The 21,224-nt window shown below is 58.6% G+C and overlaps 1 protein-coding gene across 1 annotated transcript; it reads left to right on the plus strand.

Annotated features, from left to right (window-relative positions):
• Nucleotides 1–7,603: 7,603 nt before the first annotated feature.
• On the plus strand, nucleotides 7,604–20,070 carry ELFN2 (extracellular leucine rich repeat and fibronectin type III domain containing 2). The gene is made up of 2 exons (XM_005887445.2): nucleotides 7,604–8,417; nucleotides 16,878–20,070. The coding sequence occupies exon 2, from the start codon at nucleotides 17,337–17,339 to the stop codon at nucleotides 19,809–19,811; it is 2,475 nt and encodes an 824-aa protein (XP_005887507.1). The 5' UTR covers nucleotides 7,604–8,417; nucleotides 16,878–17,336; the 3' UTR covers nucleotides 19,812–20,070.
• The last annotated feature ends 1,154 nt before the right edge of the window (nucleotides 20,071–21,224 follow it).

Genomic DNA, 21,224 nt, shown 5'->3' on the forward strand with positions numbered 1-21,224 from the left:
GGGAGGGCAGTGGAGCCAGCAGGGGTGACATAGGGAGCAGCATCCTCACGCTTTGTTCATGGGCTCTGCTCTGTGCCAGACATAAGGGGATCGATCAGGGAGTGGGGGCCCATTCTGTGTTGCCTGAAACCCCCCATTAGGTAGGGTCGGTGTACAGAGGACCCAGTCAGGAAAGGATGGAGCCAGGGCAGGGTGCTGACCGAGGGTCCCACCTCCAACCGAAGTGTGTGATGGTGATGAGCTGGGGATCCCAAGTGAGATGGGGAAATGGCCTTGACCTCACTGGGCTTGGTTTCCCCATCTGTAAAGTGGACGTGGTTCTGAGAAGGCTGAGACAGTGCAGGACTTTGCCTAAGGCCTGGGGCCTGGTATGTGCTCAGGAAATGCTGGGCGCACTTGTGATTATTATTGTTGTCATCATCGTTGTTGTTGTGTGGCAGACGGAGTCCACCCTTGCTGGCCACGGGAGGCAGTTGGCCTCTGTGATCTGGGATATGTTCTGGTCTGCCAAGCCAGCTTAGCTCAGGATACATGATGCTGGCTGCAAAGCCCAGGCTCAGGCCCAGATGTGAATGGAGGCCACTGGTGGGAGAGGATCAGGAAAACAGCAGGGACAACTGGCTCCTGTTTTATGGAGAACAAAGGGTCGTGTGAGCCCAGGAAAGCCTTGTAAGTGCAGGAAAGGGTTGAAGGAGCCTGCGGAAGGATGGGACAGGGCCAGTCTCGACAAGCCCAGGCAGTGTTTAGAGACTGTCCTTTGCCTCATTTTATCAGGTAAACATTCGGGAGGCCCAGAGAAGGTGAGGGCCTGGCTCAAGGTCACACAGCAGCTGGTGCAGACCTACTAGCTTGGGGGCCTGGGCGCTGCCCCACTCTGTGAAGGACGGATGTGATCATTTATCAGAGGAGTTTAATAATGAATGAAGTCGAAGTATCTTTAATGCAGGCAGCAGGCCCGAAGTAATAAGGGGCCCTGTATTAATTCGTAAGTTAATGAATATGCAGGTGTGTCTGAATGATTAATGGGGCTCCCGAAGGCCTCAGAGAAGGGTGCGTGAGCTGCTGCTGATGGAAATATGAATATTGCATACATCTGGGAAGTTGGATAAACCAGGGAACAGGTGGGCATTAATGAACTGGAGGACTCTAGTGGCCCCAAAGGGCTGAATATACAGATACTTGAAAGCAGATATACAGGGTCATGGCTAAGTGCTCTCATTTCTTGCTGTGTGATCTTGAGAAAGTCACATCACTTCTCTGAACCTCCATGTCCTCATCTGCAGAATGGGCATAAAAATAGTAAATGATCCCTACGATCCTTGGGATGAAATTCATGACAACCCCTTAGCACCAGAGGTAGGCGTAGTGCGGGCATCTGATAGAAACTGTCATAGCCTTGTTAGTAAGAAGAGCAGAGGAGTGGTTGAGGAAGGAAAGTATAACAGTAGTGATTAAATTCCCTTCAATATCACTAGCACTTTACAGTTTGTAAGGGGGTTGATCTTTCCTCTGTGGCTTACCAGGTGGCACTAGTGGTAAAGAACCTGCTTTCTAATGCAGGAAATACAAGAGATGAGGGTTCGATCCCTGGGTCGGGAAGATCCCCTGGAGGAGGGCATGGCAATTCACTCCAGTATTCTTGCCTGGAGAATCCCATGGACAGAGGAGCCTGGCAGGTACAGTTTACAGGGTCGCAAAGAGTCGGAGACGACTGAAGTGACTGATCGTCCACGCATGCTCTTTCCTCTGCTCCTTGAAGCAGCTGCGTGGGGCAGAGGAGATGGCTCTTGGGAAAGCTGAGGCTCAAAGAGGGCTGGTCCCTGCCCGAGTCACCCAGTCGGCAGAGGCAGATTCAGGCCCGGGCCCAGGTCTGCACCCCGTGCTGGTGAATTTCAGAGGGGATGGAGGTGGAACCGCCAGTCAGCAGGAGAGTCCCACTGAGGTACTGACCAAGAAGGGCCTGGGGGTGGGGAATCCTACACCCTCTCCCAGAGCCCCGGTTTTTCTGTCTGTGGTATGAGGGTCTATCTGCCACCCAGAGCTGTTTTGAGGCTTTGGCGAGAAGATGGGATACTGCACCCTCACCTGTACTCAGCGTTTCAAGGAGTCTCAGACCTGCAAACATTACCCCTCTGATGCCTGAAGCAGCTGTACCTGGAATTTATATGTACCAGCCTATCTTATATCTGGGGAGCTGCGGGTCCTGCGCCATTCTTGTAGCTTTGAGGTCCTTGGGCACATCCCCTAGCCTCTTTCAGTCTCAGTTTCTCCATCCTTCAAGTGGGCAAATTGTGTATTAATTGTGTGGGCTCCTTCCTGCTCCCCCACCCCGCCCCTGCCATGCCATGGCCTTGTATATGGGCGCCCTTTCTTTTAAGCTCCAAGACATTTTTTCATTCTTCGGTCCTTTTGTGAATATTAATGGAGTGCTTCCTGGTGCCGGGTTGGGCTCTGGGTTTACAACAGGAGCGAGATTGCCCTCCCCATCCTTGGCCTTGACGAGGTACTGGTCCGGACACACGCAGGTGTGAATCTAGTGTCAGGTGATGCAGTCTGGGATGGGGCACGGAGCCTGAGGTCGGCCTCTGCACTGCCGTGCTTGTTTGTCTTGCTGTCTTCCTCACTGGAGCATCTACCTGAGGCCGTGCCTTTTGGCAATGAATCCTCGGCTCCCCCAGCAGGAGATCCTCAGAGAATGGCTGTTGGAATGAATGAGAAAGTGAAGGAGTGAATGGCTGGCATCCTAGGCCCCTTTCCCTGCCTCTCCCGGGCTCCAGGCCAGGGAGCAGAGGCCCAGCCAAGCCCTCCCTTGGTTGTCCCAGGTAGACCAGGGCAGCCTCTCTTGCATCCTTTTTAATTCCTCCTGGGACTCTAGCCTGGGCCCTGAGGTCCCCCTGCCAGCCTGACTGGGTCAGGGAACTCTAGGTTGTTGGATAAAGAACCTGTCATGATCGTGTTGTAGCCTGCTCTTGACAGATAGGGAACGGAGGCCCAAGGAGGAGGGGGCCAGGGTTCGAGCCCCTGCTGGGCTGCTCCATGGGCTTGGCCCTGCAATACCTGGCCTGGCCAAGTATTTATAGTCTCTGCTGATCTATATTAACATCAGGGCCTGCCCAGGCCTTTGCAGCCTCTGGATCTGAAAGGCTTTAAACCTTCACAGCCATGGGGCTCATGCTGGGCCCTGTGCCTGGAGTTCTTTCTTCAGCCCAGGCCTGGGCTCCAGCCACCTTTTGGTGGGTTCAGCGTCTTTTTTTTTTTTTTTTTTTTTTTTATGCCTTGCTTTCCTCCCTTCTCTGCAGGGAGACTGTGTGTACAGCATGGGATCAAGCACGCGGGCTGTGCGGCCTGAGGGGAGAAGCCTCCCCGCCTCCCTGAGCCTCAGTCTCCTCGTCTGTAGAATGGGCCATCATTTCCACCTGACTTGATATTTCAGGCACTGAGGGCTCAGTGTGAGCGGGAGTCACTGTTTACCCTCCTCACATCTCTTCTGGTCCTCATCACAAGCCGTCCTCACAGCCCCTAGGGACTGGAGTGTCCTCTCCAATGGCCAGAGGAGGCCACTGAGGCTCCAGGGGCGGTATGACTTGTCAGGGCTGTGCTGCCTGTTGGAGCAGAATTTCAGACTCCTCTAAGTCTGAATGTTCCAGCTTCCCAGACCCTCTCCTTTCCAGGGCCCTCGGGGTCCTTGGGGCAGGCTGCCCTCCCACCCCACCAGCTTGGTTCCCACCCCCGTCGCCATGGGAACGGCTCCACTAACTCTATGCTTCTCTTACAGAGCAGAGACGACTGGCCGCCCTGAGCGCAATTCAATTCAACAGACATTTACTGAGTGCCTACTATGCGCCAGGCCTTAGGCTAGGCACTGGGGTGGGGGCGCAGAGAGGAAGATGGAGTCCCATCCTCAGGTAGCTCTGAGCTGGGGGGTGAGGAGAAGACAAGCAAGGTCTGAACAAGGACATCTCAGCTCCAGGAGAGAAGCTGCCTGTAGGCTTGGTAGCAGCAGATACCTGGGTACAAGCACATCCCTGGAGAGCTGCTGTCCCTTGCCTGTGCCTCAGTTTCCCCATCTGTAAAACAAATGGTGGGGTGGGGTGGGGTAAGACAATCTCTAGGATCCTTCCAGGAGTCCATGAAGGTGGAATCAGGGCATGGGGGAAGGCACGATAGGGAGGCCCACACCCTTCCTGTGGAGAAGAAATCTCTGAAGGCTTCCTGGAGGAGGAGGCACAAGGCCTGGGCTGCAAGGGGGTAGGGAGGGTGGAAATGGTACCCCAGGGTCAGGAAGAACATGAGCTAAGGCCCAGGGGACACGCAGATGGGAATCCCTGTAACTGTAGGTTGAGAAGGGATGTTGTGGGGTATGAAGTTAGAGAGGGAGGGGGGGACCCAAGGCTTCATGTTGGGGTTTGAGCTCTGTTCTGTGGGCTGTTGAGGACGGAGGTCAGGAACAGTGGCCCTGCCTTGTGCTGCCCCCTTCACCTGCCCTCTCTCCTGGGTACACTTGACCATCATGTTCCTGTAGAACCTGTGACCACGGTGGTGCCTGCATGTGCTGGACACATTACACATCAGTTCCCATGGCAACCCCATAAAGTGGGCATTACTGGGCCCCATTCACAGACAAAGACACTGAGGCTGAGAGAGGGAAGTTTTTGCCCAAGGTCATGATCTGACCCTCAGTTTTCCCATGCTTCTTCCACTAGCTCTCACTTTTTTTGGTGGGGGGGGTGCATCTCTGTCCTGTGTGACACCAGCCATCCTAGGAACCCCCAAGCTCATAGAAGTACCTGTCAAGGGCAGTGCAGTTGAGTTTGGAGGTTGGAGATGGGTGAACCCTCAGATGTTAGCAGGGCTGGCTCTCTCCAAGACCTGAGCTTCTGTCCCCAGAGACATCCTCTGAGATGGGAGTGAGGCAGGGCTCCTTCCCACTTTACAGATGAGCAGACTGAGGCCCTGGGAGTCCAAGGTCCATGCAGTGACAACATGGGCAGGGAGTCCCATCTTATCACCCAGCTGAGGCTGGAGGGAGGTTCAAATCCCCTGAGATCTGTGCAGAAGCTGACCCCCACAGTTCTCCCTCCACCCCCAGGGAGTGGGAAAGACTGGCATTAGAATCACAGACCTGGGTTCAAATCCTGGTTTTGTCTTGCACAAACAGTGTGATCTTGAGCAAGTTATTACTCTGAGCCTCAGTTTTTATATCTATAAAGGGAGATAGCAGGCTTCTTTCATTCAGTCATCAATACATGTTTATTCAGAACCTACTGGGTGTCCGGTGTTGGCCTTTAGTGGAGAATCAGACCCTTCCTCGGAGAACTCAGCTCAGGAGTCACAGCAGCGGTTTTCATTCTGGTTGTGATGGAAGAAGCCCAGAGTGCTGTGGGAACCCACAGGAGGGACCCCAGCCAGACAATTTTGATTGGTGGAGGGAAGCAGGAGGGCAGGAGAGGAAGGCAGGAAACCAGCTCCCCAAGACCCCAGAGGCTGAGCTTCAGATGATCCTTGTTGGAAATTTCCCAGATTAGTAAGGGAGCCGGTGAAGGCTTTTGAGCAAGGGAGCACCATGCTCCGATGTACATTTTAGAATGCTCCTCCTCTACTGGGTGGAGGGGGTGCTAAGAGTGGAGTCAGGGAGACCCTTGAGCATGCAGATTGAGAGATTCACCTTGGGTGAGGAAGGAGACTGCAGCAGGACAGGAGCAGTGGGAGGGCATATGCCAAGACCACCCAGGTGTGGGCACGTGGGGATGCTCCTGCCTGGCTCAGGGGCAGGGGAGAGAAGCAGTGGAGGGGGAGTGGGCGGGCAGTGGGAGGCAAGTCCAGTCATGGATGAGGACAGGCGGAGTGTCACGTGCCAGGGAGGGGTCCAGAAGGCAGTGGGAGGGGGATGGTGGTTGGAACCAAGCTGCCAACAGAAGCCTTGGGAGGGGTAGAGATGCTGGGCAGTAGGAGTGGGAAAGTAGGTTTGGGAAGATCAGAGAGTGGGGACCAGGACTTCAGGGAAGGTCCCTGCAAAGTAGCCCAAGGAAGGAGTGGCCTGGCAGGTAGGACGAATCCCCCGGTGTAGGGACTTAGGTCTGCCCGGGAGATGACAGAAGTCACATGTGTCAGGCAATCTGCCCAGCGCCAGGAGCATGGAGGGGCCCTGGAGGGTCAGTTCCCACCTGGCTGTCACCAGAAAGCAGAACTGTAGTCTGTCCCCCACTGCCATCCCGAGGAGGAGGGGGCCACCAAGGAGGAGGAGGTGTTTGGGAAGGAGGGAAAGGGGAAGAAATATTTGCATGCGTAACAAGGCTGAAGCGAGGGAGAGAGAAAGAGGGAGCAGGGGATGAAAAGAAATTACCATACGCCGGGATCTTGTTATTCAACCCAATTTTCAAAGGACCACAGCTGTCGCACTGAGATAATCCGTTAATTATAACAGCCATTGTGCTTTGGCAATGGGAGAGAAACCGAGGCTGGGGAGCAGGCTAAAGGCAGGGGTGGGAGCAGGTCTCTGAAGGGGCAGGAACAGGAAGGAAGGCAGACACTGTCCAGGGCCAGGCCTCATCCCTTCCTCGCTGCCACTGCTGCAGCGATGGGTGACAGGGACCCTGTTTGTGCCAGGCACCATGCCACACCTGTGAGCCAGGCCATCATACCCATTCTAGAGGTAGCTGTGAGCACTTACTATGTGCCAGACCTGCTCTGAAGCTTTGTTCTCCCACCCTCTGAGGTCGTGCCCTTCTAGTCCCATTTTACAGAAGAGGAGACTGAGACTCAGAGGAAAGAAATAGCTTGCCTGGGCCACGCTCTTCGTTCAGTGGCAGGGCCAGGATTTGAGTTGAAGATGGCCTGTCCTTCTAGGAGAACACTAAGGAGGGCCGGTCTCCATGGGTTGGCCACGCAGACTTGGTGGACACGTGTCCTGGGCTGTGGTTTCTGTGCAGCCGGCAGTCCATGGGGTGGCCCTCCCCTGGGCACTTCCGGGGCTCCTCCTGCCCAAACAGAGCTTCCTTGTTCTCTGGTGCCACAGCTGCAGGCCCCTGCAAGCTGTACCCCCCCACCCCTGCAGAGAAGCCAGTCTCAGGGCTAGGAGAGGGACCCCATGCGACCACCTGGTTCAGGATTGTGATAGACTGTCACCCTGGAACGCGCCTGGCCCTGGCTGGCTATGGGCCCATGTGGTGGCCTGGGAGAGGCCATGGGGAGGGTGGGCAGGAGTCCCAGGTAAGCAGAGCAAGGGGAACCTAAGCTCTGGGGGAGGGGCAGGAGCAAGGGGCCATTCTAGAAGCCCCAGAGCCCTTTGCAGCAGTACCCGCTCTGGGCTGTGGCTTGGGCAGCCAAGGCTTTATGCCTCCTGGTGTTCACAGCAGCCTTGGTGGGAGCCTCAGCCCATCCTGGCTGGCAACGTTTTATGGACTAGGAATCGTATTTGGGAGCCCATTACTCCCAAACCCCAGCAGAAGCCCCCAACTGGACCTAGCAAACCGAGCAGCGTTGTTGAAGAGCCAGGGACCCCGTGGGGAGACAGGCAGGTCAAGGGGCTGTGTGGGGGTGCTCTCCTGGTTTGGGGTCCCCACTCTGGTGGGCCTGCTTGGAGGCGAGCAAGGGTTGTGGATGGGTCAGGGCAGTCCTGTACCATCAGTGACACAGAGGCCAAGTAGACTTTTAGGATCAAGGAACTACATAACTCTTGAGCCCCAGATTCGTAATCAGAGACCTGCCATCCCCACAAAAAGATCTATGCCTTCAGAATGTCCCAGAGCTACAGAACCAGGGAGGCTCATGCCATCTGCCCTGTCTCCGCAGAGATGTAGAAGGTGGGCAGCCAGTTCTTCCAGGTTTTCCAGTCATTCCAGAAGTGGGGATTTTAAAAATAAAATCTCCCAAGTTATCAACATTGGCATGTAATTAAAAATTTTTTTAAAAAGCCATTGTCCAGATGAAACAGGAACTCATAGTATGGCTTGACCCAGAGCCTGGTGCCATGGAGGGTCAAAGCCATTCTGTAGCAGTTGTGAAACCTCAGTTTCCTCCTCTGTAAAGTGGGAATAATAACAGCATGACTCATGAGGTTGTGCAGAGGTTTAAGTGAGTTCACATGAGAAGTGCTAGGCCTACCCATGTCAGCCCAGGACTCTGTTTTCATTTTGCCCCCGGGGCTGCGCTGTCTGCCACCCGGAGCCTCCGCTTCTCCCCGTGGGCTCCAGCCGTGCCAGTCTGCCCTGGGGCAGCCCTGAGGGTGTTGGAAAGCAGGGAAATATTCACCCCTTGGGGCCCTGGAGGGAGCAGAGCCGGGAGGGTGGGCCTAGCCAGCGCCTGGTACATAGTAGGTGCTCCATAAATGTTTATTGAATGAATGAATGGAGGCCATGCAGGCAGAGGCAGCCGTGCGTGCGCAGGCACTGGTGAAAGAGCGGGTCCAGTGGAGACTGGTGAGTAGTGCCCGGGGCTGCAGCTGAGCGGGGCCTGGGGTGTGCCGGAGCCAAGGCCAAGGGGCCAGCAGGGAGCAGATGGGGGAGGCAGAGGACAGGTGTGGGGGGAGGCAGGGGCCAGGTGAGCGGCAGAGACCATGTGGGAAGGCAGGGCCAGGTGGGGGAGGGCAGGGGCCAGGTGCGGGTGAGGGGCAAGGTGGGGAGGCAAGGGTCAGGTGGGGGAAAGCAGGGGTCAGTTGGGGAGTCACAGATGGAGGAGGCAGTCCCTTGAATGGCCTGGGGGATTCTGGGAAAGCCAGAGATGACTCCTGCAGTGGGACTAGGAGACAGACTTTTAATACAGGTCATTCTTGGCTGTGAGCAGGAGGGTCACATGCTCTACACAGTCGTCCTGGGGGTGGCTGGGGTGGCTGGTGTGTTGCTTAGGGTCGGCGGGTGGGTACCAGGGAGTGGGCCATGTGAAGAGTTGCCCACAGAACCAGTGTCAGGGCCTCTCCTACCAGGCTGCTGGGTGGTTTCCCAAAAGCCCTTCCATCCTCCTGCCTACCTCCTTTCACAGAGGTCTGGACCCAGCACTGGTGCCAACAACAGATCTGACACCCCTGGGAGCAGGGGAAGCCCAGGCCCCAGTGGGGTTCTTGGGAGATGACCCAGTGAGCAGTCACAGAGGGCTGGGGGTGGCCCCAACAAACCAGAGAGACACAAGCACTCAGCTGTTATCCCTATAAACAGATGAGGAAACTGAGGCCCAGAGGGGTACGGCGCTGACCTGCCCAAGGTGACACAGAGAGCCTGCCCTCTGAGTGTCACAACAGCGCGTGGCACAGCAAACTAGCCCAGCCCCCTTCTCTGGCCGAGGTTACTCCTCTTGGAGATGGGTGCACGTGCATCAAGGCCTTGCCAACCCAATTAACCCCGTAACTGTTGCTGTTGATATGGCCGTGTTCTTACTAAGCTCTTTTGGGTAAGTTGGAAACCTGGTGAAGGTAGAGCAAGTCTGTCTGCAATAACACACATCACAGGCACACAGTGGGTGTGCAGTGACGCTGTGTGGGTGTGGAAGAGCGTGGCCGAGCGTGTGGCTGGTTGGACAGCGTGCCCTCCCGACCCCAGGGCTGAGCTGCGGGCCTGTTCTCTGATTCCCTGTGACGTGGATGCAGCCGGCACACCCTGCTCACCTGGCGTACTAGGGCACGGAGCCGGGAGCGGGTGCCACGGTGTCAGGGGCAGGAGCCAGCTCCCCCGAGATGTGGAGCAGCTGGCACGGAGGCCTGAGACTAACAAGACATGATTGAATGGGAGTGGACGGAAACCCGGCACCTCGGGTGAAACCAAAACAGATACTTCCCGGAGCTGCCTGACAGCGTTCTGAGGGCATGGGGGCAAACTTGCAGGACGTGCGAGGGGGCCTGGGGGTTTGGTTGGCATCTCGGACAAGGTGGGGACACACTGCTGTGCGTGTTCATGCTGCTCTAACGAGCATGGAGCCGAAGCGAGTGAGGCAGAGGGTCCCTTGGTGCCTGTCACCACTCCAACCATGTTGGTGCTGTGGCTCAGCTCTAGGTGACACCTTTTAGGAGGGACCTTGACAGCAAGCATGACCCAGCACGGCTGGACCCGAGGGTATGGGACTTGACACCATGGAGTAGGAAGAGCAGTAAAGGACTTGAGGCCGTTTAGGCTGGATATGTGGATGGCAGAAGCATGAGATAATAGTTGAACAAATACCAGAAGGACCTCTGAGGAGGGCTCTTGGCCACAGTGGCTACAGATGGGCTGTGCCTGGCCAGTGGCAGGCTGGGACCAATGAGCAGACAGAGGTACAGCAGCTAGGTCTGGCTTTGTAATATAAAGAAACCTCTAACAGTCAGAGCTGTTCAAGAAGGGAGTCAGTAGCCTCAGATGGGTGCTGAGATCCCTGTCCCTGGAGGTATTTAAGTCAGGGGAAGTCATATCTGTAGGGTTCCTGGGAAGTCTGGTAATTCTAAGAGCTCAGGCCAGTTCAAGTTCCTGGCTATGTGGTCTAGGGCAGATGATGGCACCTCTCTGAGCCTGTTTCCTCATCTGAGAGATAGGAGGCATCAGCAGGGCCATGAGGCTAAAGAGAAGGCTCAGCACATTTCTTGCACACCATGAACACCTCATCAGTAGTGGAACCCCTCCCGCTGATGGTTCAAGTCCTGACTCAGTGGAGTCAGGGACTCCAGGATCTCCTTCTGTCCCTCGTCCCTGTCCCTAGCCCTGATCTGTCACTCCACACATCATGTTCTGGCACCTACTAAATGTCTGACCCTGTTCCAGGCATGGAGGTTACAGTTTCGAACAAGGTAAAGCCTCCTTTGATTTTATGATGGGGGCGGGGAGGGAATGATTAGGAGCTAAATGGTGTCTGGTATTGTTGAGGGCTCTGAAGGGACCAGAGCAAGTGAATCATCTCAGAATTGGTATCAGGGAGGGCAAGGTTGAGGGGAGCAGTTGAGCAGAGACCTGAATGAAGTGAGGTAGTGGGTTGTGTGGATATTGGGGGAAGGGCATGCCAAGCAGAGAGAGTAGCATGTGCAAAGGCCCTGAGGTGGGCATGTGCCTGGGAATACTGGAGGAGCATAGGCCTGGAGGCCTGGACTAAGTACTTCCTGATGAATGGATATGTAGAATTCTCTCTTGGTTTATGGATGGTCCACTCTTACATGCTTTCCTGGTAGGGAGGGAGGTGTCTACTCAAGGGGCAGGAAACCCACAAGATGGCCTACATGTCCAGTCCCTGTGATGGACCCAGCTCTTTGGAGGAAGCTGGGGAAGGAGGGGGCCTTGGTGTTTCATCTGTTAGATGAAGCCAACAGCATCAACCATGCAGGGCTAATACGAGATTCAAGGAATGTGAAATATCAGATGCAGATGAGTCTGTTTAGCTGTGTCGCTCTTATGGGAAAGGGACTAAAGCCCGGAGAGGTTAATTAACGTGCCCTTTGTCACACAGCACAGCATTCACTCTCAGGACCCTTTGCCTCCCACATCCATGCTTTTTATTTTCCTCTCTGTCCTGCAGCTGGGGCTCTTTGTACCTGAAATCCTGATGGTTCATTTACCAGACAGTAGTTCAGGGGCGAAGGTATAATTATCCCATTTCACAGGTGAGGAAGCAAGGCCCAGAGCAGCCTGCCCAAGGAGCCCTGGTGAGGTGGAGGCAGTGACAAGACTCAGTATCTAGTTCCCAGGGGGTGGCAGGCTTTGTCCTTGAGGGCAGAGCGGTGGCAGCCGACCTCTAGGACCCCTAGTTTGGTGCTATGCTTCCAGCAGAGGTGAGGTGGCCACCTGCCCCTCAAGTTCTGGCTGGACCCCAGGGGTCCTCGGTTCTCCTAATCCTGGGTAATGGCATTGACACGGACAGTGTCAGTGGCACCTCAGGGAGCCTTGGCCAGCCAGCTCAGGGAGAAGCCCGTGCCAGGGCTGATCAGCTGCTGCAAATGAGATTTTCCTGGCTAAGCCTCACGTCCCGCTCCTGGGAGGTCGAACACGCACGGCATCTCCCCCATCCACTCCCGGGACCCTACCAACATCCATGAGGATGTGACGTTATGGGCAGGAGCTATGCATTCGCCAGGAGAGAGTGTGTCTGTCTCCACTGAGTCCTAGGGTTTTGTTGGGAGCCCTGGGGACTGGGAGACACTCACCTTGCCACACAGGTGGAAAAACTGTGGTCTGGAGAGGACCCAAGGTCTCAGAGTCAGCGGCCCCACCTCTTGCCTTCTGGCCTCTGCCCACCCCCATTCCCCACCCAAGCCGCCCTGAGCCTGGGGACACACAGGCCTTTACCCTGTTCATCCTCTCGCCCAGCCCAAGCAGGAGGAGTGGCCCAATGACTCCCTGACCCTCCCAGCCCCACAGCCTGGGGTGGAGAGGTCAAGGCTCCCCTCTGACTGGGGAGCTTGGTGGTCAGCCTGAAGTGAAAGGGTCTGGGGAGATGTGACCAAGGGCTTCAGGGAGCCTGAGTCCAGGGGAACCCTGATGGGCTTGTGAGGAAATAAGAAGAGCCTCATGAAGGATGGTAGCTAACATTCTCTGAGGCTACCTGCTCTGCACCAGGCAGCGTGCTTGCCCTGCAGCCCTGCAGGGAGGGATCGTTCAAACCCACTTCCCAGGCAGAGAAACTCTCCCGTGCCCGGTGTCCTGGGGCAGCTGGGGGGCGGGGCCCATGTCTGGGGAGTAAGCTCCCAGAGAGGATTTGAGGTTGGCGTATCAGGGTCTGTTACTGCAGCCCTGGGTCTTAAGCGGACCTGCTACCAGCCAGATGTGCCCTCCCCAGTCCTGGCCTCAGCTTCCCCTCTGACAGTGACTGGGGTTGAGCAGAGCCAGGATGCCTCTTCCCGGCTGCTCAGAGGCTCTAGGATCCTGAGTCCATGGAGGGGTCTTGAATCCTGGCCACTGGAGGAGGAGGGCACAAGATCCAACAGGGACGACCGGCGGCTTGAGGGTGGGTGCTGAGCCCTGGAGAGAGGGGAGGGCCCTGCCCAGAGTGACTTGGATGTTCTGAGGCCGTGCCCAGCTCTGAACAAAGACCCCTGGCCCCTCTTCAATTCCTCTCAGACCCTCATGGGCTTGCCGTCTCTTCGTTCTGTGCAGGGGTGTCCACGTGGGAGTGGACATCATGCAGTGTGTAGCCTGCTAGACTGGGGTCCCCAGGATCCCTCGATGGCATGCTGCCCCCCAATTTTGCCATGTTCCATCTCTGTGGTGGCAGGAGAGAGAGACCCTCGAAGAGATGCTGGTCTGCCCCCCTCTCTGGCCAGAGTTCACTCAATACCCCACACCTATGGGAGTGGGGTGAGGGTGGGACATTAGGGGAGGGGTCCAGGTCAGCTGGGAGCACTACTCTTTGCCGCACAAGCCCTGGCGCCCGGCCACTGGCCCACAGTTGGCTTCCCATGGTGGCCATACCCTCACAGGTTTTGCACCGGTTGCGTCCTGGGCAGTAAACACCTCTGCTTCCAACAGCCGCTTCCGGCCGCTCCCCACCCCCCTCCCGGGCTGGTCACAGACAGCATCTTGGTGGCTTCAGTGCTCATCTGTCTCCCTGGCCCCTGGGTGGGTGGGAGGAGTGGGCAGCTGGACTGTGTGCCCTCCCTCGAACCCCCCACATTTGTCATCACGCCGTGCTTCTCTGCCGATCGATTCCTCCGTCTCCCATGGTCCCTCTCCATTTATCTCTATTCCTCTGTCTCTCCCTGCTCAGCTGGCTCCAGATTCTGGCTTCTCCCTCCTCCTCAGCTCTCGCCTCTGGGCTGCAGCTCCTCACTTCCTCTCTCTCTCACCAGCCCCTGGCGTGTGGGGCAGGGTGGGGGGAGGCGGATAGGGCCCTGGTTCCTCCCACTAGTGTCTGGGCTGGGGCATCACTCCTGTGGGAGCAGGGGGAGGCCCGGCCCCCAGAACCGTCAGCCCGAGGCCTGACAGCACAGCAGCCGGCACACCCCTCCCCACACCTCGAGTGGGTGTGCAGCCGGGCGGGGGGCCAAGTGCTGCTGTCAGCGCCTTAGCGGCCTTGCCGTCCCCCCTCCCTGGCTGCGTCAGGCCTCGACGGGTGGTGGGCAGGCAGCCCGGGGACAGGGACAGGCAGTTGACGCACATGGGACGATGGGACAGGGTAATGGGGAGCCTCCTCCCCACTCTGAGTCATGGGGGAGGGAGGGGGGAGCTGGACACCAGGAGGAGCAGGAGAGAGGGCGGGGTCACCTTGAGGGCCAAGGTGGGCAGAACTCAGAGGGGCTAGGCTAGGGGCACAGGTGCCACTGTACACCTTGGACTGTTTGGGAAGGGAGGAGGCAGGGCAGGGCTAGTGAGCCCCCAACCCCGCTCCGGCCCTCCCTCAAGCCTGGGCCCCTTCGCCTACTCCACTCCCCTCCCCTTTGCCTCTTCCCACACCCTCAGCTTGGCCTGGGATTTCCAAGAGTCTGGCCAGCTTTGCCTGCCTGCTAGCTGCTAGGTCTGCCTGAGTGGGTTCCACTTTGAGCAACTCAGATCTGAGGGTGGGAGGTGGGGCCTGATGCGGCTAAAGTCGCGCATGTGCATACATACACATTCATGTGGGACACATGCTTATTAACATGTCAGCATACAGGCAGGCACCTGCCTGCATTTCCATGAGATGCCCCACGTGCATCCCTTCCCACCCCTCCACTCACAGATAGCCCCTTCTTACTCTGCCGTTCACTCCTGTAGCTGGCCAGGCGGGCACATGACCCGTGCACACAGGCATGCGTGTGCACACGCTGGCCTGCACACACGTCTACTCATACACGCCAGCACAGCTGGTGCGCTGAGCCAGTGCACACCTGCACATCACCTGCATACAAATGCGGTCCCCAGACGTTCCCAGCCGGCAGAGGCACAGACGGAGGGTCCTCTGACAGGACAGACCTGGCAAGTCAGCCTCCTCCGGTTCAACCTCCCTGCCTGGCGGGGAGGGGCACTGAGGCCCCAGCGGGTAGGACTGGCCTGAGGCCCCCTGGGAGCCAGCTGCCACGTCAGAAGGGAGCCTAGGTCTCCTGACTCCAGCCCTGAGAATGTGCTTGGCAGAGCCAAGGACAAAAATGCTCTCTGCTGCCTGGGGACCCCATCTTGACCTGCAGCCTCGCAGCCTCGTGGTTACCTACTCCCCTGCCCCCATCCGGCCTCAGCCTGAGCTGGCCCAGGGACCGGTCGGTGTGGGGGCAGGGAGGGGTGGGCGGTGCAGGGGGGGCGTCAAGGAGGTGTGAGGCTGACCCCCTGTGGCAACCGTGATAATCACAGCCTCTGATGCTGCATCAGCCTTCCATCTGAGGGGACATCTGGATGCCCTGTTCACTTGCCACCTCAATGAAAACTGCCTGCCTGTGCTGCTCTGGGGACTTCTCTCCCTCTCCACTTCCCTTTCCTCAGTTCCAGCCCTCTGGGGCTCAGGGCTGTAAATTGGTTTTGCTTTTAACTGCAAAGGTTTCACACTTTTTCTTAAAGCGCTCTCTTGCCTGGAGTTTTTCGGGAGAAGGAGCGGGAGGCAGAGGTGGCCCTTTTGAACAGTCTTTGGCTCCCTTGATCCAAACATGGGTTTCTCTGGCTTAATCTTCATATCCCTGGCCAGTGCCCAGGACGGAGGGAGGGAGGGCCGAGTTGTTCCCACAGCCAGGAAAGCACTGGGTGTGAGAGACTGATCTGGGTGACGGGCCGTGTCTGGCTTGCTAGGAGACCAGGGCAAGTCCCCCCTAGATTGAAATTCACGAAATTGAGGGTCTGCAGGCCGAGAGCCCTGCACAGCCTCCCCTGACCCCCTGCAAGTCAAGCATGAGCAACATGGCTCACTTTACTTCTCCCCCTATCAGAGGCCTGGCAGGGGCCTGGTCCGCACTTTACAGATGTGGAGACTAGACTCAGAGACGGTGCAGTCCATCTAACTAATGGGGCAGGGTGGATGGGGCTCCAGGCCCGAATGCTGCTGGCTCAGGAGCCTTGATCCTGGCCGTGACCCAGGCTGCAGTATGTGACTCTGGGCAGGTCACTGCCCCTCTCTGGGCCTCTAACTCTCCAGCCACTGAGGAGATGCCTGGGCATTCCCGATGACTCTGACTTCTGCCTGAGGCACCCTTGTGGGATCAGGGTTGGGGGTGCCCCCTACTGGAAAGCACTTTGAGGAGGGGCTATTGGGAGTGTGTCTGGGTTCCCAGACTCACCCTCTCTTTCCTTCGGCTCTGCTTTTGCAGTAAGAAGAGTTCATCTCCTGCCCTCCCACTGCGGGAGACCCCAGCCGCTGTGCACCTCCTGCCTGGGGGGCTCACAACCATGTTGCTCTGCTCCCCCTCCCCCATGGAAGCCGAGACAAGGGAATTATTTTTGGAACAAGAGCAGTTACACAACAAATGAATTATTTATCTTTGGGCATGGAGGAGAGGAGGCATTTTGCTGGGCTCCTTAATTCTTTTCTGGATTGGAGGGTGGCTGCCTGGATACGTGGCCATGTGTGTACAGGCCTGTTGTCGTACACAAGACTGTAGGTGTGCTTGAGTGTGTGTGTGTGGTTGTGCGCACCTGTCTATGTGAGCTTGCTATGCAGTTCTGATTCACATGGGGGCATGTGGGTCTTTGTGCCGGCAGGTGGACGAGTGTGGACGTGAGGATGCTGATGCGTGTATGTGTATCTGCCCCTGCCCTGTTAAGTCTCCAGTCTCCTTTCTTTGTCTACTGGCTTCAGACACTGTCCCCTCCCCCCTCCCTCTTGTTTCTTTGATCTCCTTCCTCCCAGGTCCTCTGGCCCCCTCCTCCCCCTCTTGCCCCCCTGCCACCTCCCTTCTTTTATGTAACAGGGACCCAGAGTGCTGCTGGCACAGGACGCCCTGGGAGGGGGTGGGAGTGGGGCTGGGGGCCTGTGCTGGAGCTTAGAGGGCTGCCCTGAGCCTTCACACTGATCTGTCACCCCCTCTCGGTGCTGCCTTTCAGGAACCAGGTGACAGACGCGCCTCTTCCTTCCTGTCCCCATCTTTCGTGCTCCCCTCTCAGAGTCCCAGTCTCCAGCCTCCTGTGGGAGTCGTCTGAAATTCTGAGCCCCGAGCCCCAGGAGGAAGAGGAAGAGGCAGAGGAAGTCAAGCCCCGAGAACCTGGGCATCTTCCTGGCAGGAAAAGAACACCTCGGGGAAGCAGGCTGTGGGGCCTGCAGCCCCCCTGGCCTTGGTCTGGCTCTGGTGCCCGGCGACTGTGGGTAGCACCCCAGAAGGCCCCCTGACAGTTGGCACTGGCCGTGCCCACCTCACCTGGGGCCCCCGAGCTGGGGGTCCCCCAAAAGATGGTGGCAGCCCCAGGGAGGACTGTGCTGCTGGCCCCAACCTCTGGCCACTAGGTCCCCCGGCGCCCCGGCCCCCCACCCTGAGCCAGGCCTGAGAGGGGGCCGTGGCTGGAGCCATGCTGCGCCTGGGGCTGTGCGCGGCCGCGCTGCTGTGTGTGTGCCGGCCGGGAACCGTGCGCGCGGACTGCTGGCTCATCGAGGGCGACAAGGGGTACGTGTGGCTGGCCATCTGCAGCCAGAACCAGCCACCCTACGAGACCATCCCACAGCACATCAACAGCACTGTGCATGACCTGCGGCTCAACGAGAACAAACTCAAGGCCGTGCTCTACTCCTCGCTTAACCGCTTCGGGAACCTCACCGACCTCAACCTCACCAAGAACGAGATCTCCTACATCGAGGACGGCGCATTCCTGGGCCAGTCGAGCCTGCAGGTGCTGCAGCTGGGCTACAACAAGCTCAGCAACCTGACCGAGGGCATGCTGCGGGGCATGGGCCGCCTGCAGTTCCTCTTCGTGCAGCACAACCTCATCGAGGTGGTGACGCCCGCCGCCTTCTCCGAGTGCCCGAGCCTCATCAGCATTGACCTGTCCTCCAACCGCCTCAGCCGTCTCGACGGCGCCACCTTCGCCAGCCTGGCCAGCCTCATGGTGTGCGAGCTGGCCGGCAACCCCTTCAACTGCGAGTGCGACCTCTTCGGCTTCCTGGCCTGGCTCGTGGTCTTCAACAATGTAACCAAGAACTATGACCGCCTGCAGTGCGAGTCGCCACGTGAGTTCGCTGGCTACCCACTGCTGGTGCCCCGGCCCTACCACAGCCTCAACGCCATCACCGTGCTCCAGGCCAAGTGCCGAAATGGCTCGCTGCCCGCCCGGCCTGCAAGCCACCCCACGCCCTACTCCACCGACACCCAGAGGGAGCCTGACGAGAACTCAGGCTTCAGCCCCGACGAGATCTTGTCAGTGGAGCCGCCAGCCTCGTCCACCACGGACGCGTCAGCGGGGCCGGCCATCAAGCTGCACCAGGTCACCTTCACCTCGGCCACCCTGGTGGTCATCATCCCGCACCCGTACAGCAAGATGTACGTGCTGGTCCAGTACAACAACAGCTACTTCTCCGACGTCATGACCCTCAAGAACAAGAAGGAGATCGTGACGCTGGACAAGCTGCGGGCGCACACCGAGTACACCTTCTGCGTGACCTCACTGCGAAACAGCCGCCGCTTCAATCACACCTGCCTGACCTTCACCACCAGGGACCCAGTGCCCGGCGACCTGGCACCCAGCACCTCCACCACCACCCACTACATCATGACCATCCTGGGCTGTCTCTTCGGCATGGTCATCGTGCTGGGAGCCGTCTACTACTGCCTGCGCAAGCGACGCATGCAGGAGGAGAAGCAGAAGTCGGTCAAGGTCAAGAAAACCATCCTGGAGATGCGCTATGGGGCGGACGTGGACGCCGGCTCCGTTGTCCACGCCACCCAGAAGCTGGGCGAGCCCCCTGTGCTGCCCGTGTCCCGAATGTCTTCCATCCCCTCCATGATCGGGGAGAAGCTGCCCACCACCTCCAAGGGGCTGGAGGCTGGGTTGGACACGCCAAAGGTGGCCACCAAGGGCAACTATATCGAGGTACGCACGGGCACGGGCAGCGAGGGCCTGGCGCGGCCGGAGGATGACCTCCCTGAGTTGGAGAACGGCCAGGGCTCGGCTGCTGAGATCTCCACCATCGCCAAGGAGGTGGACAAGGTCAACCAGATCATTAACAATTGCATCGATGCCCTCAAGCTGGACTCGGCCTCTTTCCTGGGGAGTGGCAGTGGTGGCGGGGACCCTGAGATGGCCTTCGAGTGCCAGTCCCTCCCTGCGGCCTCCACCACCTCCTCCACCGCCACCCCTGTTCCTGGCGTGCTGGAGCGGCCCAGCTTCCTCTCTCCCCCCTATAAGGAGGGCTCTCATCACCCGCTGCAGCGCCAGCTGAGCGCCGATGCCGCCGTGGCTCGTAAGACCTGCAGCGTCTCCTCCAGCGGCTCCATCAAGAGCGCCAAGGTCTTCAGCCTGGATGTGCCGGATCATCCGGCCACTCCGGGGCTGGCCAAGGGCGACTCCAAGTACATCGAGAAGGGCAGCCCCCTCAACAGCCCGCTGGACCGGCTCCCATTGGTGCCGGCCAGCAGCAGCGGGAGTAGCGGTGGTGGTGGCGGCGCCGTCCACCACCTGGAGGTGAAGCCCGCCTACCACTGCAGCGAGCACCGGCACAGCTTCCCGGCCCTGTACTACGAGGAGGGCACCGACAGCCTGAGCCAGCGCGTGTCCTTCCTCAAGCCGCTGACCCGCACCAAGCGGGACTCCACCTACTCGCAGCTCTCCCCCAGACACTACTACTCAGGTTACTCCTCCAGCCCTGAGTACTCCTCCGAGAGCACGCACAAGATCTGGGAACGCTTCCGGCCCTACAAGAAGCACCACCGGGAGGAGGTGTACATGGCCGCCGGCCACGCCCTGCGCAAGAAGGTCCAGTTCGCCAAGGACGAGGACCTGCATGACATCCTCGATTACTGGAAGGGGGTCTCGGCCCAGCAGAAGCTGTGACCCTCTCCCCACCCCCGACCCTGGTGAGGTTGGAGGGGGAGGGCCAGGGGCACGCGGGGAAGGGCCGGGGCGGCCGGGCGGGGCGCGCTGGGGGCCGAGGAGTGGACGCACACGCACACCCGCACGCACGCACCCACGCACACACGTGACCACCACCTGACTGTGAACAACCACCACCCGACAATAACGGACAGGAAAACAAAGACATGTTCTCCTTAAAGTTTACACACTGATACCGAAACCAGTCGTCTTTACTGTGCTGCCCAGGGACTCTGCTGGGGTGTGCGGGCTCGGTTGGGGGCGGAGGGGAGGGGGGAGGGGCAGACGAGGAAGCCAGAGGAGGGTGTGGGGTCTGGGGCTCTGGGACTAGGGACAGGTTTGGGGGTAAAGGAGCCTGGGGTGGAGATGGACCCAAGCTCCCCTGGGGCAGGGAGTGGGTCCCCCAAATGGGGGACAGGTTACTGGGAGACTTAGTAGCATATGGACATTGGGCATCGTTTTCTCCCTTTATGGATAGGGAGACCGAGGCCCAGAGGAAGGGCGTCACGTGGCAGGTGAGAGGCAGTCTCCCAGTTTCCCAGCCCAGTGTTGTCCCCCACTCCCCCAGTGGCTCTTCTGGGGCCCTCACCCTCTGTCCATCCGCTATCTGTTCCAGAGCTGTGGTCTCCTGGAGCTGAGGGTCAGGCAGGTGCTTTTCCTTTCTAGAAAGGCTCATGGCCACGCCCCCAGAGTATGGAACTCCTCATGGGCGGCTGTGGGGGGGTCTCTGCCCACTGATGCCAGCACCCAGGAGAAGTGGGAGGTCCTGGTCGTAGGGGAGGTGCAGGCATGGGACGGTCCACCAGCCCCCTTCAAGTGTCTTCCAAGTAGCCTGGGAGCTGTCGACGGGGTCTGAGGAGAGCGGCTGGGCCAGCGGCCTCCGCATCTCAGGTGCAGGCCTCTACACCCCGGCCCCCAGCCTCTCTGGGCCTCCAAGACCCCTACTCATCCCAGAAGGGCAGGGGTGAACTGTGATACCTGAGAGCAGCCGGGGGGGGGGGTGGGGGGTGGAGTCCAGTGGGGGCCTTCCTGACTCTGCCCCTACGTCCTGGCGTCCCACCTGCCAGACCCCTGCTGTGGGCTCTCCAGGCAGCATCTCAGCCTGCCCAGAGGAAGGAGGGCCTTCTGGGGTTTTTCCACTCACACCCTCTTGGCTACCTATCCCCACCTTACCCACTGGTCTGAGAGGCCCCCATGTTTTCATGGAAATGGCCGCTCCTCCCATGCTGACACCCACCCAACATCGAACAAAGCACAAATGGTGAGCACCCCCCCACACCCCTACTGGGAAGGAGCAGGCTGGGTTCCTGGGGCCCCTCCCCCTCCCTGGCCTGCCTCTGTCACCATGGCAACCCAGAGCCTGGCAGTTGGGAC

Source organism: Bos mutus, chromosome 5 (genome assembly GCF_027580195.1).
Source record: "Bos mutus isolate GX-2022 chromosome 5, NWIPB_WYAK_1.1, whole genome shotgun sequence".
Classification (NCBI taxonomy): domain Eukaryota; kingdom Metazoa; phylum Chordata; class Mammalia; order Artiodactyla; family Bovidae; genus Bos; species Bos mutus.

Bases quoted from the DNA above. Each gene is read 5' to 3' on its own strand.
- ELFN2 (XM_005887445.2), top strand. From the start codon at position 17,337: ATGCTGCGCCTGGGGCTGTGCGCGGCCGCGCTGCTGTGTGTGTGCCGG.